Source organism: Dermochelys coriacea, chromosome 4 (assembly GCF_009764565.3).
Source record: "Dermochelys coriacea isolate rDerCor1 chromosome 4, rDerCor1.pri.v4, whole genome shotgun sequence".
Taxonomy (NCBI): Eukaryota; Metazoa; Chordata; order Testudines; family Dermochelyidae; genus Dermochelys; species Dermochelys coriacea.
In genome coordinates, this window is record NC_050071.1 from 99,370,708 (window position 1) to 99,386,443 (window position 15,736).

The following is a 15,736-nucleotide window of genomic DNA, read 5'->3' on the forward strand; positions in this document are numbered from 1 at the left end:
CTCTCAATTGAGTCTCATTAGCTCTGTCTTTAAACACTGGGGGGGGGGGTGTCAAATGGTGTCTAGGACTTTTTGGGCAGAGCACATACCACCAAGTAGGACCACCTGTTCCCACCTCCATCTTCCACTGAGATTTGGCATTCCTACCCCCTGCTTGGTGAGTAAGGTTTAGTTTAGGGTGACTGCCTCAATCAGGGCAAGCTAATTTCAGTTCTGCAGCCCTTTACTTACACAATAAGAGTACCATTGAATTACCTCTGCACTCATTACTGAAATGATCTGTAACCCAACACCAGACAAAAGTGATCATTTTGGCAAAGCAGCTCCATCGTGCTGCGTACCTAGGCAGAGTAGGTATGACTATACAAACTGTCTGTTCCTGAAGTCTTTTCCCCCCAAGTTCAGCACCAGCTGTCAGGGGAGAGCTCATTCAGACCCTGCTTAAACTAGGAAGTTTGCAGGAAGTGCTAGTGCCTGGTTATTTATTTAGTCATAAAAAAAATTAAAACCATGCAATGTCTGAACAGACTATAACGTACTGCATTATCTTAGTTTGCAGATCAGATTACGAGACCCACTCCAGACTTATTTAGCTCACCTGTAAAATGAGTTTGTAACCTGTGAAAAGTTCCAAATTAAGTATTTCTGCTTTGAGAGAGGCAGGAAAAACCAGTACATCATGGCAGTGTTTGTCTAGACAGTAAGTATAACCTTCAAAATCTGACACAGATTCAACTTTTGTAAATCCCTCTTTTTTCAATTCTTCGTAAACGTCTTCAGGGCTGTTAACAGATAACATGCATAACTCATAGTAATCCTGACCACCAACATACAATGTTAATAACCAAAAATTAACCTGGAAAATCTGGATTTTTGCCGTAAAAAAATATCATAAAAACAGAACTCAGAGGTAGGATTTGACATTTCATACCAAATTTACTGCTGGTGTAAAAAGTTGCAATTCAACTGACTACAGTGGACTCGCATCCATTTACATCACCAGTGAATTTGTTGCTTAGTCTCTGAATCTCCCTCTTGTGAAAAGGTAATGCATGAATGAACATTAAGCAATTTGTAATTCATAATACCCAGGGTACAGTCATGCAGTTAAGTGTCGTGCATTTGTTTTAATCTACTATTGTTTATATAGTGCCATAAATTTACACTGTACATTGTAAACAGAGGGCGCAACATGGCAAATCTTTAGTCAGGTCAACTAACATGTATTCCGCCCAAGTACAAGTTGCAGAATCACGTTCAGAGTAAGACACATTCTCTGCCCTGAAGCAGTCAGTCTAAAATAGACAAGACAGAACATTTTAGGTAAGGATGGTTATGAAGAAATTACTGGTAAGGAAAACAAGATGTGACAATAATGTCAAGTTATCCATTTCATCAGTTCTTTTAGTACTGAAGTAAATACTAAAATTAGTATTATTTACTGACATATGTATAAAGAAGCATTTAAAGGAACACTGTCAACTAGAAAAAATTTTTTAAAAAAATCAATTAAAAGTAGTTCTAGGTACTATACATCCCTCCCAAAGCCCTTTACCGATTTTTGCGGTTTTAAAATACCATTTCTGGTTTTAATATTTTTTCCTCCACTTTATTGCTATGTTCAAGACCCACAAAAATAAATTAGGGAACCTGACTATGCAGGGGAAACAATGTGGATGACTATATGCAAAAGGTACATCTGTGCTGCAGCTGGGAGAGTGCTTCTGAGCACATGCAGACAGACATGCTAGCTCTGCTCAAGATAGCATACTAAAAACAGTAGTGTAGTCAGGGTAGCACAGGCAGCAGCTTGGGCTAGCTGCCTGAGTAAAAACCAACGCAGAACCCCCGAGGACATATTCAGGCACCTACCCTGACTATATATTCATTTTTAGTGCAATAGCTGTAGCAGAACTAGCACGTCTGACTACCCACACTGGAACACGGCATTCCAGCACAGTGCAGATAAACTCAAGGAGTTGTCAAATGCATCGAATAAGTAAATTGGAAAAAAAAAAAAAAACAATAGAAAAGCTGTTATTTTTCATCTAGCATCTTGTCAGTTACAAGTAACACTTAAGATTACTGGTTTCAGAGTAGCAGCCGTGTTAGTCTGTATTCGCAAAAAGAAAAGGAGTACTTGTGGCACCTTAGAGACTAACAAATTTATTAGAGCATAAGCTTTCGTGAGCTACAGCTCACTTCATCGGATGCTCACGAAAGCTTATGCTCTAATAAATTTGTTAGTCTCTAAGGTGCCACAAGTACTCCTTTTCTTCTTAAGATTACTGTATCACTAGTAGGTTAAAAAAATGGCAGATGGAAGTGTGATGTTTAGGTCAATTGGGTCCTGTTAAATAAACATTTATTAGAAGAAATCCATCCCTTATAAGATAATAATGTACTATGCAAAATTTTAAAACAAATTCACAGAAGCGCAATATACAATTTAATATGTATATTTCTAAAATGAACATATGGAATGTTAAATTTACAGATCTTACCTGCTTTTTAATGTATTTATCCAAGCATACAAAGGTAAAGCAGAAGCCCTTTGTTCCTGTTTCCGTAGAGTTTCTGGTAGAATATATTCAATTGAAAGAGCATCATGTTTGATTCGACATCTTGCAAAAGCAGCAGCCAGTTTGGTCTTAAAACTAGAAGTATAAAAGGATAGCTTTACCCAGATTAGAAGATTTTACCTCATTATGATGATGTAACATTTATACTGTAGTAATGCCCAGAGGCCACAATCACGAGTGTGGTCCCATTTTGCTAGACGCTATACAAAAATGTAGTATGAAAACAGTCACTGCCCCAAGGAGCTTGCAGTCTAAGCCAACATGCCTAGCTGAGACTATATTACTTAAGCATACAACTGACTCAAATTGCGCCATGTCTCACCCTGACCTCCTGAATTTCAGCTTCTATTTTAAAAAAGAAAGGAAGGAAGTGTGTAGCTGTTATGGATAAGAAGAAAACATTGAAAACATAATGCACTTGTAACCAACCAAAGACAATGAAATCTGAATTTCCAAGGAGCCTGAAACAATAGTTTTTAAGAATTGTTAACCGCCTCATTCATAAATGGCATGTTAAGTCTAATGCCCAATGATAATTTAAACATCAGAATTGTTAGCTATTTCACGGCTGATCAAAGCACACAAAAAAGTCGAGGGACTAACATATTGTGAGTGATATCATTTTGCTGTCACAAGTGGTCTTTTTGTCTCTAAAGTACTTAGAATACATTTCAACTGGAGCTGGAAAGTGTAATTTCCAGTTCAAGGAGACATATCCACCCAAGCTCTGACTATGTACCCAGGGTCTTGGACAGGATTGTACTCAGGGCAGCTAGTCCATCCAGCTGCTTGTGCCAGTGCAGCTACACTTCTATTTTCAATAGTGAGACCATGTTCTCCCACGAATCCAGTGACTTTACTAAGTAAATATACTGCAGAGGGAATGACTTTGGCATTACTTTAAATAGGAGATTTATCAGATTCTTTGTTCGATGTCTTATGAAAGTACCTCTAAAATAACCTAGAAGATGGTAGAGCAGAGTGCAAGGCTGTTAGGTGTTTTACAGAGATTCCTTAGTTCTCTACCACACCATGCTCATCTTTCTGAATCTCTTTATTGAATGCTGGAGTAACATTTTTTTCATATTGACTTGATCTTGGGTTTTCTGGATTTTTCCATCAGATAAGCAACAGAAATAAGGCACTACATTTTTACTTCAAAAGTATTCCATCAGCAGTTTTGACTAAATACAAGTTTAATCTTAACTTTAGGAATCCAGAAGTTTCTCTTTGAAACCAAATCATCTTTAAAAGACACCCACAATGGCTTGAGATGAAAAGAGAGGTTTACAATATTTGCAATTTTAAAAACCTATTATAGGTTATAAGTCTATATTTATGCCCACTTAGAAAATTCCTTATAATATATACCTGTATAGATAACGTTCTACATCTCGGACTTCTGGTATTGATTCCTCTTCCTCAGAAATCTGTCGGGCTTGAAACTTTCGATCTTGAAGGTCATACAACATCACTACAATTAAACTGGTCAATTCGTCTGGCTGCAATAGGAAAATAACCATGTAGAGAAATGGAAACAAAACAGGTCCCAATCATGCAAAGAGATCCACCTCCAGACCCTTACACTCACAGAAGATCTATGTCTTCAGTAGGACTACACATAAGAGTCCACGTAGGTGGTTCCTTTAGCGAGATCGCTATGTATTATGAAGACTTATTTTGAATTAAAAACAGGAAAAGACATGATTTTAAGTGCCTAGCTTCTCATCAATAAGACAAACTTTTAACAACTATTTTTATTGAAACACCCAAACTTTTAGTTCTCACTGGTGAAGAAAAAACTGGCTACATTTCTTTCTAGAGGTTTTTAAAATTATAACTTTCCCCTCACCCTCCAACTATATTTTTCTCTTTTGCAGCAAATTGCAGATATATTAGAATGGTATTCCTCTTCATCCGCCTGGGAACAGAAAAGTTACAGTAGACAGCTGTACGTGTTAAGCTGTTGGCAAAAGTGATTTTCCTGTTCATAAAAATCATTTTAGAAGTAGAATTTGACTGTTGTACACAGTCATTAATAGTCAAGGTAAGAGAATCACATAATACCTTCTTAATAGCTTTTCATTTTATTGCATAACATTCAAAATGTAAGTTTTTTTAAAAAATCAGTATTGATTCAACCACTGCTTCCACACAAAATTTATTTCCATGCTGTCCTCAGCATTCTTATTAAAAATTTTCCACAACTGACACTAATTCAAAATCTTGTTGGAATTAGCAGGGGCATCCAGGACCGAATGGGCATGAATAGCAGATTACTTTCAGCCCTAGAGATTCTCTAACCAGGTAAGAGTTGAGGCTCATTCTCAGGGTAGGGTGGCACTACTGCTGCCAAGCTGTACCTATTGTGTGAACTTCAGTCCCCTGAACTGTAAATCAAATATCATTCATGTGCACTACATTCACACATAAGTTAAAGAGGAAGGTAAGTAATGGTATTTTTTGTGTGTGTTGAGTACCATGTTTTTGTTTTTATATACGAGTATAAGTACACAGTGTATTAACTAGAAAAAAAGGAATTGAGCCTCACAACAAACCCATGAATTAGGGAAATATCTTTATTTTACTAATCGGCAGACTGAAGTGCAAAGATATTAAGTAGCTACGGTTTTCCAAATTTGGATATCTGAAGTCAGTCACCTAAAAATCCATATTTAGGAACCTATATAAGTGTCCTGACTTTCAGAGGTGCACAGTCCTGTAAGATCGGTTTGAAGTCATTAAGTCAATGGGATATGGAGATGCTTACCCCTTATTTAAGTGCCTACATTTGGCTTTAAGTGATACTATGCTAAAATTTTCAAACCTGGGCACTTAAGTCTCCTGTCTTAACCACAATACTAACTTTGCTCCCTTAAAGTTCAGCTTAGCTTATTTAATACTCAGCACTGAGAACGTGAAGGTTTAGGTTTTGTAAAGTATACATCTTTTAATACAAAACCATAGACAAAGTTATTGATAACTTTATGAAATATTATGATAAAAAGCTAACATCCAAGCAGCTTTCATTATTTCTTTGAATATAGATCATGAAATCTTAGAAATGTAGGGTTGGAATGGACCTCAAGAGGCCATATATTGAATCCCTGCCCGCCCATCCACTGCCTGCATGTCACAGATACAAAACCAGCATTAAGTATACCTAGACCACTCCTAACAAGTGTGCGACTAATCTGTTCTTAAAAGTGTCTCCAGAGAAACTGTTTCAGTGCTCAATTATCCTTATAGTTTGAAAAATTCTCCCAATATCTCCCATATTACAAACTAAGCCAATTACTTCTTGTCCTATCCTTGGTGGACAGAGAGCACAATTGATCACTGCCATCTTTAGAACAACCATTTACAAATTTGAAAACTTCTGTTTCACCTGTCTTTTCTCTAGTCTAATGAGGCCCCATTCTTCCAACCATTTCTCATAAGTTGGTTTTCTAAACTTTTTTTTTTTTTGACTCACTGACACCTAAAAATGCAATGAGGAAAATTTCACCGAGGGGGTGGGGGAGAGGAAGGAAAGAACCATAATTGAGGAGAAGGTTATTCACCTTGTGCAGTAACTGAGGTTCTTCTAGATGGTTGTGCCTGTGGGTGGCTCCACTTCAGGTGTCTTGGTTGCCCTGTGCTTGTAATCGGAGATTTACTGTATCAGTTCCCAGGTTGGCCACCCATGCGTGGCAGCCGTCTTGCACTGCTCCGAGCATCTACCTAGCGTGCACAGCCAACCGTCCCTCAGGTTCTTCTCTACCCCCTGAGGATCGGCGGGGGGGGGGGGGGGGGGGGGAGAGTAGTGGAGCACCCACAGGGACAAACATCTTGAAGAACCTCGGTTACTGCACAAGTTGAGTAACCTTTTCTTCTTCGATGAGTGTCCCTGTGGGTGCTCCACTTTAGGTGACTGTTGAGTAGTGCCCCTCAGTGGAGGGAAGGGGCTTTGGAGTTGGTTTATGAGCACATGGCATTGTGGGCAGTAGCAAAGAGGTCTATGATGGGAAATCCCTATTTTTTTGAATATGGCTTTGAGGATTTCGGGATTCATCTCCCACTCGTGGGTTTGGGAGAAGTCTCTGCTTAGTTGATCCGCTGTTGCATTCTGGCGTCCGGGCAAATAGGATGCCAGAATGCATCACCAACAGCATAGACACCACTGCCAGAGACGAACTGCTTCTGAACAGAGGAGATATGATCCCCCTTGGCAATTTATACAGAACATGGTTGCTAGACTGTCCATGAGAATCTTGACGGTCTCATTGTGAATTAGAGGAAGAAAGTACTGGCAAGCATTTCAGACTGCCCTTAGCTCCAGTAAGTTTATGTGGAGATTGGATTCTGCTAGGGACCAGCGACCCTGTATGGTATTGTCACGTAAGCATTCCCCCCAACCCAGGAGGGAAGCACCCTGTGGTGATCGTCACAGATGGAACTTTTTGTAGGAAGGGAACAACTGAGCAGAAATTGGTAGGGATTCCCCCCATATAAGCAAGTCCTTTACTCAGCAAGACATCATGAGACATCTGTTGAGGAAGTGTCTATGCAGACCATAGATAGTGTGAGCCAGGCCTGTAAACATCTCATGTGGAGTCTGGCATATTTTACAACAAACGTTGTAGCGCCATGTGCCCCAAAAGTTGTAAGCACATTCTGGCGGACATTTGTGAGCTGTCCCTCACTGTTGTAATTAGACTGGTTAAGGTGAGGAAGCGTTGGGGTAATCTCACTGTTGTGTTGATACAGTCAAGATGTGCCCCTATAAACTCCAACTGTTGGGTAGGTATCATAGTGGATTTCTGAAGATTTATTTGTGAGCCCAGGGCCATAAAAAGGGTTATTGTTGTGTGAGTGGCGTTTTTGCCGCCTATTGTGTTGGTGCCTTTAGAAGACATCTAAATATGGAAAGATCATCACCCCATGCCTGCGGAGGTGAGCAGCCATGATGGTAAGAACTTTGGAAAAGATCGTTGGGGTGATGGACAGGCCGAAAGGAAGCAGTCTTTATTGGAAATGTTGTTTCGCTAGGGTGAAGTGCAGGAATCGTCTGTGCACCAGGTGGATGGTAACATAAAAGTAAGCGTTTATAGGTCAAGGGCCGAGAGTCAAGCTTCTTTCTCCAATGTTGGGATTATTGTGGATAGAGTCACCATTTTGAAATGTCATGTTCTCACGAACTTGTTGAGTTTCCGTTGATTGGGCCAGTTTTTTCCTGAATGAGAAAATAATGGGAATAAATTCCTCTCCCCCATGTTGATCTGGTACATGTTCCACAGCACCTAATTGTAGATGGTTTATTTCCTGTTGTACAGGTGCTCATGAGAGGGGTCCCTGAGGAGGGATGGGGAAGGGGAATGGATAGGTGGAATAGAAATAAAGGGGATAGAATAACTATGCAGGATAATTTCCAGAACCCATTTGTCTGTAGTGATGGTCTTCCAGATTGGGTAATATGGTGACGGTCTCCAAATAGGCTGGAGATAAAATGTAAATCCCGAATTAGGGAATGTGGGGTTCTCGTGTCCTCAACCAGCACTTTAAAATGTTTGCCTGGAAGTAGATGGTTGAGACGTGGAAGGCTGATCTTGGGGCTGCTGGGGTCTAGACTGACATTTTTTGCGGCGTTGGTCATAGTGTCGTTGGGGTTGAGTGTATGGGGCAGTGTGGAAACGTGGGTGTAAAATCTGTCCTGTTTCTTTTTATTTGGAGGGACAAATTCCAAGTTCCTTCAAGGTCACCCATGAGTCCTTCAAGATGTGCAAGGACACGACAGTGTTGTCCGCAAATAGTTTTCGGCCTTCCAAAGGTAAGTCCTCGACTGTGGCTTAAATTTCCCTCGGAAACCCAGACAGATGTAGCCAGGAAGCACAATGCATGACAACGGATGTAGCTATCAAACATGCTGCCGTGTCTGCAGAATCGAGAGAAGCCTGGAGTGCTGATCTGGTGATGATGGAACCCTCCACGATGTTAGCCTTGTATTGTTCTCATTTGTGGTCTGGGAGCTGTTCAATACAAGTTGACATTTGAGAGAACAGGTTGTGTGTGTATTTGGCTAGTAAGGCCGAGTAGTTGGCTATGTGGAACTGGAGGGTAGCCAATGAGTAGGCTTTCCACCCAAAAAGGTCTAGCCTTTTCCAGTCCTTGTCATAAGAGGTGGTTCTAGATTGATGTTGCTTTCTTCTTTGATTAATCACTGCTACCACCAATGAATTTTGGGTAAGGTGGGTGAATAAAAACTGCTCTTTTTGCAGGCACATAATACTTCTTGTCAGATCTTTTACAAGAAAATGGGGCTTTGGCAGGTGTCTGCCAGATTATTTTTGCCAGATCCATTATGGCTGCATTAATAGGCAATGCAATCTTCGCTGACGGGGATGCCTGAAATATATCTGTGAGTTTGTGCTGGGTCTCTGGTAGCTCTGCTAGTGAAATGTCCAGGGATTTAGCTACTCGTTTGAAGGATTTGAAATCATCCCCCGAGGTGTGCGGTGATGACATTATTGTTTCGTCTGGCAAAGATGACAAATTGTGGGTGGGTGGAAGTTCTTCAAGTTCCTCTACCCCCTCATTCAGCGCTTCTGAGAGGGCTGGTGCAGGAAGTGAAGGGGATCAAGTTGTTCTGGTTCTAGGTGGGTTGGGGGGACTGAGGTTTTGGGCCCTATGTAATGCCCACAGGTCCCAGTATGCCCAGTTGGGTGGAAAGGTCATGGGAGGTGGGAACAATAGTAGAGGCTGCCAGCCTTGTGCATCCGTAGACATATGGTGCTGAGAGGATCCCGGTTTAGGTGAGGAATGGCGAGGGTGTAGATCCCTGCCTCATCCTCTTCTCTCTCTCCAGAGATGAGGAAGGAAGAGCTGAGTCAATGGGGGTAGCAACCAGGCTTGGTCCGAGTCTGGCTGGGATACCATCGGTGCCGAATAGCAGAGTCCCGGGTATTGAGGTAACCAGGAGGTCTGCCTGTCTGATGAACTGCTGTGGCACCAGGGTGGGGCTCGGTACAGAGGATGGCAGCATGCTCTGGCTGGGAATCAGGGTGAGTGCTGTCGGTGCCACTGACTTACTGCATTGTGTAGGGGCAGCAGGTGGCACCATTGTGCTGCTTGGTGCCGAGGTTCTCTTTGGCTCCATTGGTGCCGAGCTGGAAGGCTTGGCTTCAGTGCGCAAAGCACTATGAGAGCTAGCCTGCACCGGGTCTTTAGTCCCTCGGGAAGTCTTAGTACCAGATGTTCCCAGTGCCTCAAGGTCTGGCGCTTTCGGTGCCATCAGTACCGGAACAGATTTTGCCTTCGGAGATCCCTTTTTTGGAGGCGAATCTCACTGTGGGGAAGAATGAGATCACTTTTATGCGGCCTTTTTGGAGGTAGAACCCCTGTCAGACGCTGCCACTGGCGCCCGTTGGCCGGGAAGCGTCCTGGATTCAGGGTCGGAGGCTGGCCTGAGGGATTTCTCCATTGTCAGGTGTTTTAACTGGAAATCCCTGGCCTTCCTTGTCTTAACAGTTAGTTTTTTACAGTGGGGACACGTCTGAGCAATGTGCGTCTCCCCTAAGCATTGGATACATTGCGCATGGCCATCAGAGACCAGTATAGAGAGCCTGCAGGTAAGGCAGCATTTAAAGCCAAGAGAGCCAGGCATGCCTGAGGGGATATTAGTTTTGAAGTAGAAATGGGAATAATCCCATTCTGTCCCTCTTCTGTTTTTCGCTGGTACCCACCTGGGAGGTGAGGTGGGAAAGGGGAAGGGGGACAAAAAGTAAAATAAAAAATTAATAAGATAAACAAGAAAAAGGAGAAATAAAGGAATAAGAGGCTACTAGCCGGGGGGGGGGGAGGGACAAAATAATTGAATATCTAAAGGTGTAAGGGGCACTTCTGTCACTCCAACTCAAGCCAAAGGCGGTAGAGATGGAACTGAGGAACAGTTGGCTCTGCATGCTAGGTAGCTGCTCAGAGCGGCATGAGACGGCTGCTGTGCATACACGGCCAACAGGGGCACTGCTACTACAAACATCCAATTACAAGCCCAGGGCACCAAGACACCTAAAGTGGAGCACCCACAGGCACACTCCTCGAAGAAGAAAGCATGCTTAAGCGTTGTTCCAGATTAGTCAAAGCTAGGTTCAGTTTTTTTGTTTTTTTTTAAAGAAAATATGACCTTTTTGCAAAAAGTGTGTGGCAAATTGCCGGTACGATGATGATGGGTCCCGCGCTTCCTCTTCTTGGGTGGGGTTCAGGGCGCAGTTTCCTGCCCCTGAACTAGGGTATTTACTGTCCCACTAGTAACCCAGAGAAGGATAATGGAGAGGGAGGGAGCCGGGCCCGCCCTCTACTCCGGGTCCCAGCCCAGGGGCCCTAGGGATAGTGGTAAACCATTTGAACTAGTGCTTCCTAACACCTAGGCTATTTCCCTCTCCTGCTCTTCAGCTTGTGGGGCTTCCTACCCTCTCTCTCTCTCTCTGCACAAGTCGGGTGTCTCTTTACCTAGGGTCTTGGTCTTCTAGCCAGCCACGGTACTTCTCTAAACTGCACTCTGCTCCAACTCCTTCCCCTGGCTGATTGAAGCGGGGAGTTTTAATCAGGTGACTAGCTTCAGGTGCTCTAATTGGCTTCAGGTGCCTTTAATTAATCTATAGAAACCTTTCTTCCCTCTACAGGGAATAAGGCTTTTCCTCATCCTGGGACTTGCATATCTCTCCTATATCACTCTCCTGCAGCCTTCTGGCCATGCTGTATCACATATTCTCCCCCCCTGCTCAACACCATGGGCTACTTGGGACGAGAGGCAATGCTTTTGTGACAAGCCATCTGCGTTGCCGTGTTAGCTTCTGGCCCTATGCTGTACTCAGAAATGAAAGGGTTGCAGTGATAGGAACCATCTAGTCACTTTTGCATTCTTCTCCTTGTTTCTGTGCATCCAGTGGAGTGGGGCGTGGTCTGTCACCAGAGTAAATCGCCGCCCCAGTAGGTAGTAGCGGAGAGTTTCCATGGCCCATTTTATCGCCAGACATTCCTTTTCAACAACGGCATACCTTTGTTCCCTGGGGAGGAGCTTCCTGCCGAGGTACAGGATCAGGTGTTACTCCTCTCCTACCATCTGCAAAAGGACGGCTCCTAGCCCTACTTCCGAGGCATCTGTCTGTAAGACAAATTCTTTCTTGAAGGCTGGGACTATGAGTACTGCATGGCAGCAAAGGGCTGTCCTTAAATCTGCGAATGCTCTTTCTGCTGCATCAGACCATTTTACTCGGGGCCCCGAGCCTTTATCAGGTCCGTCAATGGCCCTGCTCTTGTGGCAAAATGAGGGATGAATCTCCGATAGTACCCTACTAACTGGAGAAATGCTCTGACCTGCTTTTTACGGACTGGCCGAGGCCAATCTTGTATTGCCTCCACTTTGTTCCATTGGGGTTTTACCAAGCCTCTCCCTACTACATACCCAAAGTATCTCGCCTCAGCTAGTCCTATCACGCACTTGAGAGGTTTGGCAGCGAGGCCGGCCTTCCGAAGAGTATCTAATACCGCTTCTACTTTCCCTAGGTGCGTTTCCCAGTCAGCACCATGGATGACTATATTGGTCTAAATAGGCAGTGGCATACCTGGCATGGGGTCGCAGCAATTTATCCATAAGTCGTTGGAGTGTTGCAGGGGCCCCATGGAGTCCGAAAGGGAGGACAGTGTATTGGAACTGGCCATCAGGTGTAGAGAAAGCAGTCTTCTCCTTGGCATTCTTGGCCAGGGAAATTTGCCAATATCCTTTGGTCAGGTCCAGAGTGGTTTGGTATCGGGCCTTGCCTAACTGATCAACTAGCTCATCGATACGTGGTATTGGATAGGCATCGAATTGGGATACTTCATTCAACTTCCGGAAGTCATTGCAAAATCTCAGGGTGCCGTCAGGCTTGGATACTAGGACGATAGGACTAGACCACTGGCTGTGGGATTCTTCAATAACTCCAAGTTCCATCATCATCTTCACTTCTGTCCTAATTTCCTCTCTTTTAGCTTCCAGTATCCGGTACAGTCTTATCGTCACCCTTATTCCGGGCCTGGTGACTATATGATGTTGGACCAGTGTTGTAAGGCGTCGCTGTGTACAGAACACATCTTGGTTCTGTTGGATCATATCAATAACCTCTGTTCATTGTTCTGGGGCTAACTCGGGGGATATCCTCACCTGCTCCTGTGGGTCGTCTGTCTGAGGTGGAGCTCCCCAAATGACCAGGCATTCAGTCATGCCAGGGCTTCAGTAAGTTTAAGTGGTAGATCTGCTCTGGTCTTTGGCAGTCTGGTTGTCTGACCTTATAGTCCGTTTCCCAATGGCTTCCACTATCTCATATAGCCCATGCCAGCTGGCCAGGAGTTTGCTTTCTGCTGTCGGCACTAGCACCCTCACCCATTCTCCCGGCTGAAGTTTCCGTACTTTCGCCAGACGGTTATATTATGTCCGCTGGGTCTCTTGTGCTTTTTCCAAATGTTCTCGTACTATAGGGGTTACTCGAGCTATTCACTCTCTCAACTGTGTCACGTGCTCAATGACATTCTTTCCCAGTTGTTCTTCCCAGTCCACCTTGGCGATATCTAATATTCCGCATGGGTGGAGTCTGTATAGTAGCTCAAAGGGAGAGAAACCAATGATCGCCTGGGGACTTCCCGTATTGCAAACATTAGGTATGGTAGAAGGGTATCCCAGTCTTTTCTATCCTGTGCTACCACCTTCCAGATCATACCTTTAAGCGTGCAGTTAAACCGCTCTACCAGTCCATCTGTTTGTGGATGGCAGACTGAGATCCGTATGGCACGGATGCGGAGCAGGGTACGTAAGTCCTTCATTAATTTTGACATGAAAGGGGTTCCTTGGTCAGTCAGGATCTCCTAAGGGATGCCCACTCTGGCAAAAACCTGAAATAGTTCTTTTGCTATTGCCTTGAATGTGGGGTTTCTTAAAGGAATGGCTTCTGGATAGCGTGTGGTGTAGTCAAGCATGACTAATACTTTTCGGTGGCCCCGTGCTGATCTTTCCAGCGGGCCCACTAGGTCCATGGCTATCCTTTCGAAAGGGACTTCAATAATAGGCAAAGGTACTAACGGGGCCCGCAAGTGAGGTCGGGGGCTATGCAACTGGCATTCCGGGCAGAAGGTACAATAGCGTTGGACCTCCACACGTATTCCTGGCCAATAAAATCTTCTTAGGACTCTATCAAGCGTCTTGTTTACTCCTAGATGTCCCCCAAATAAATGACTGTGAGCTAACTCTAGTACTGCCCTTGTGTGTTTCCATGGGACTAAGAGCTGATCATCTTCTTCCCCTTGAATTTGCACTATTCGGTACAACAGATCTCGTCTGATCCCATAATACAGCCTTGGGTCTTTCCTTCCACAGGTACGCCATTTACTTCCACTATCTCCTCCCTCACATTTGCATATAGCAGGTCATTGGCTTGGTCCTGCCCGTAATTCTCATGTGCAGTACCGATCTAACTCCATGGGACCTATTCCTTCTCTGCCCCTGGGGATGGCTCTACTTGGGCTAGGAACTGCCTCCGAGTCCTCACTGTCCTGAATTGTCTCCTGAACGGGTTCGCTTACCAACAAGGGAGGCTTTCTGGTTCTCTCATAGAATCCTGTTCCCTAGCCTTTTATCCGCCCTCTTTTCCCACCTAGACTTTCGGGGTTTCCCGAGGGATGAAAATAGCTCTGGGGCAAATTCGGCAAAAATTGGGATGAGGCTATCTGTAGGTGCCTCCGTCTCAGCCTGGGGGTTGCTACCCTCCCCTGGCTCTACTGGGGGGACTAAGTTCTCAAATCGGGAAAAGTCCTTACCAATTAAGACCAGGTAGGGGGCATAGGAACCACTCCTTCAGTTACGCTGGTCGTGTTTCCCTGGATCTCAATCCGTACTGGGATTGTGGGGTCAAAATTTACGGTGCCATGAACGCACGTTACCCCTGTGGTTTTGGCCTGGGTTAATTGGTCTTGCCCCACCAACTTTCCCGAGACCAGTGTGACAGCACTCCCGGAATCTTGTATACCCATGTGAGGTCATTGCGACCCCTACCAGGCCGATTAGGCCACATTGTTCCCCAGGATCCTCCAAATTGCACTACATAGACTCTTCCCTGTTGGGGCATTGGGCTGCTATATGCCCCAATTCCCCACACGCAACACCGACCCCTTATCCCGGTTGCCGCCCTCTGCCTGGGGCTATTTGTTTGGCCCTCCCAGCCCTCTCTTCCCAAACCCCCAAGGCCCTTCTTGGCCTCGGGCCATTCCTCAGTGCATTTCCTCCCAGTTATGGTTCTTCTGTAGTTCTCAACAATCCGGGGCCTTGGGTTTGGGGCTGTCTTCCTGGTTTGCCGTGTCTCACCCCTTGGGGTCTGAAACAGTTCACGGGCCGCCAGCTCTCTTTCCACGAGGGAGACCTACTCATTGTAGGTAGAGGGGTCATTCTGGCCAACCCAAGCCCGAAGGCCTGGTAGTAGCCCCCTCATATCAATCCAGTACCAGGAACTCCATCATTTTTTCAGACCTGAGAGCCTCAGGGCGCAGCCATTTCCAGGTCAGGTGGATCAGGTCAAACAATTGCGATCGGGGTGTCTTGTCCTCTGTATACTGCCATTCATGAAACCTCTAGGCTCGCAACACCATGGTTACTCTGGAGCTGGCCAGGATCTCTGCCTTCAGCTGGGGGTAATCCTCCACTCTCTGCAGCCATATCGTAGTAGACCTTCTGGGCCTCTCCACACAGGAAGGGGGCAAGGATACCAGACCACTGATCTTGGGGCCTGGCCTCCCGCAGGGCTGTTCTCTCAAATACCAGGAGGTATGCCTCTACATCATCCTCCCGTGTCATTTTCTGTAGGCGGTGACTGGCCCGTATAGTCCGGGTTCCGTCGCAATTGTGATTCTGCTCCATAACGGCCTTCCTCTGGTTTGCCAGCTCCTGTAGCAGAGCTCAGTCCTGCAGTCCTGGGCAGCCTGATTCATCAACAGCCGATTAGTCTCCTGCTGCACCCGAGTCTCTTCCTGTTGGGCGGTTGCTTGGATTTGGGTAGCCTCCTGCTGGGCCGCAGTGGCTCGTATTAGAGCCTTAACCACATTGTCCATCTTGGGGATGGGATGGTTTTGGTTAACCCTGGTTTAAGTCCCCA

The 15,736-nt window shown here is 44.9% G+C and overlaps 1 protein-coding gene across 12 annotated transcripts in view; it reads right to left on the minus strand.

The window, feature by feature from the left end:
• Nucleotides 1-15,736, minus strand: part of NSUN7 (NOP2/Sun RNA methyltransferase family member 7) — a 64,029-nt gene that overhangs the window by 23,664 nt on the left and 24,629 nt on the right. For all 12 annotated transcript variants that reach the window (XM_038400801.2, XM_038400805.2, XM_038400804.2 and 9 more), the window contains 3 exons: nt 3,954-4,084; nt 2,505-2,657; nt 599-782 (listed from right to left, as the gene is read on the minus strand). In XM_038400801.2, the coding sequence (XP_038256729.1) occupies nt 599-782; nt 2,505-2,657; nt 3,954-4,084 (468 nt within the window). The remainder of the gene's footprint in view (nt 1-598; nt 783-2,504; nt 2,658-3,953; nt 4,085-15,736) is intronic.